This window comes from Ipomoea nil, unplaced genomic scaffold (assembly GCF_001879475.1).
Source record: "Ipomoea nil cultivar Tokyo-kokei standard unplaced genomic scaffold, Asagao_1.1 scaffold0143, whole genome shotgun sequence".
In the NCBI taxonomy this organism is placed as follows: Eukaryota; Viridiplantae; Streptophyta; class Magnoliopsida; order Solanales; family Convolvulaceae; genus Ipomoea; species Ipomoea nil.
In genome coordinates, this window is record NW_017616571.1 from 1,820,067 (window position 1) to 1,821,493 (window position 1,427).

Here is a 1,427-nt window from a genome sequence, read left to right on the forward strand (position 1 = left end):
TACAACTCCAGTGTAGATTTTTTCCTTAAATCCCAGTAAAAGTATTTGGCCTTTTATATTCATTGCAACCTAACAAATAGATTCATAATAGGATTGAGTCACTGACTCCATATTTTACTTGATATCAACTACTATATCATCACACCTTAAGTCCATATAAACATCAAACTCATCAACGCAGAAAGCTGTAATCACCATTCTCGATCGATTGATTTTGCAGAAGATCAATCAAAGTTCAAAGACAGATGAATAACCCTTCAACTTCTTCTCCTTCTACTTCCATAACCTCTCTTTCACGAGAGATTCTTCTCAAAATTCTCACAGGTCTTCCTCCCAAATCCGCAGTGCGATTCAGATGCACCTCCAAATTCTTCCATGCTCTCATACCGGAGCCACGCTTCGCGTTCAGAATCCTCGTCTCTCTCCCATCCAAAACCCGCCCCATACTAAACCTATACTCCGTGAATTACAGCGAAGACAGCCATGGAAACCTCCAAGCCGACACCGCCGAACGTTTGGACACACGAGATTTAGTATGTCTGGCCGGCTCGAGTTCCGCCGACGGCAAGCTTTGTCTGCTCAGCGACGAATTGGGAGACGACGCCGTCTTCGACCTTAGTACCCGACGAAGTATTCCTCTTCCCAGATTTTCTCTGCCGCCATACCGTTACCTCAGCTGCGGTGTCTTGGGTTTTGGCTTCTTTTTTTACCGCCGGAGGTTCCCCGGCCGGCCCATCTCCTCCCGGACGGTCTTGGGGTTCGACTCGGTTTCGGGAAAGTACAAGGTTTTCAAGCCGGCGGTGTACTATGATTCCGACGGGATGTTTAATCGGCTTTGGGTTTTTACTCTCGGAGTGGATGATTCATGGCGGGAGATAGAGATAGAGATAGAGATAGAGGTAGAGAGAGACAACAGATACATCGACGCCGTCGTCCACGTTAACGGGACCGTCTATTTGGTTCCTCGTACCAAATCAAGAATCACCGCAATGGACGTCGCGACGGAGAGGCTAACGGCGTTGATACCGTTTCCGTCGGAGTATCAGCCCGGGCGGCCATGGATGAACTTGAATGGTCTGCTGGCTTTCGTTAACGTTCCTAAAAGAGGAGACCCGGAGTGGGGAATGGAGGTATGGACGCTGGGGAGGGCGGTGGAATGGGAGAGGCGCGCGGTGGCTCCGCCGTCGGAGGAGGAGAGGGAGGTGATCCGAGAAGCTACTTCGATGGGTTTTGCTTCGAATAGTATGGGGGAGATTGTGTTGTTGCTGCAGGGTAAGGGGATGTGCCCTTTGGTTTTGGTTTATTCGTTTGGGAGAGGGGTTTGGAGGAGATTTGAGATTAGTGGGGTTTATAATTACTTACTTTTGCTCTCATATATGAGAGGTGTTGTTCATGTGGAGGATGAGAGTGCTATTTTTTTGGAATGA

At 48.5% G+C, this 1,427-nt stretch overlaps 1 protein-coding gene across 1 annotated transcript; it reads left to right on the forward strand.

Moving 5' to 3' along the window:
• Positions 1-245: 245 nt before the first annotated feature.
• On the forward strand, positions 246-1,427 carry LOC109172341 (F-box only protein 8-like). Its single transcript, XM_019321533.1, has one exon. It carries the CDS (start codon positions 246-248, stop codon positions 1,425-1,427), a length of 1,182 nt encoding a protein of 393 aa, XP_019177078.1.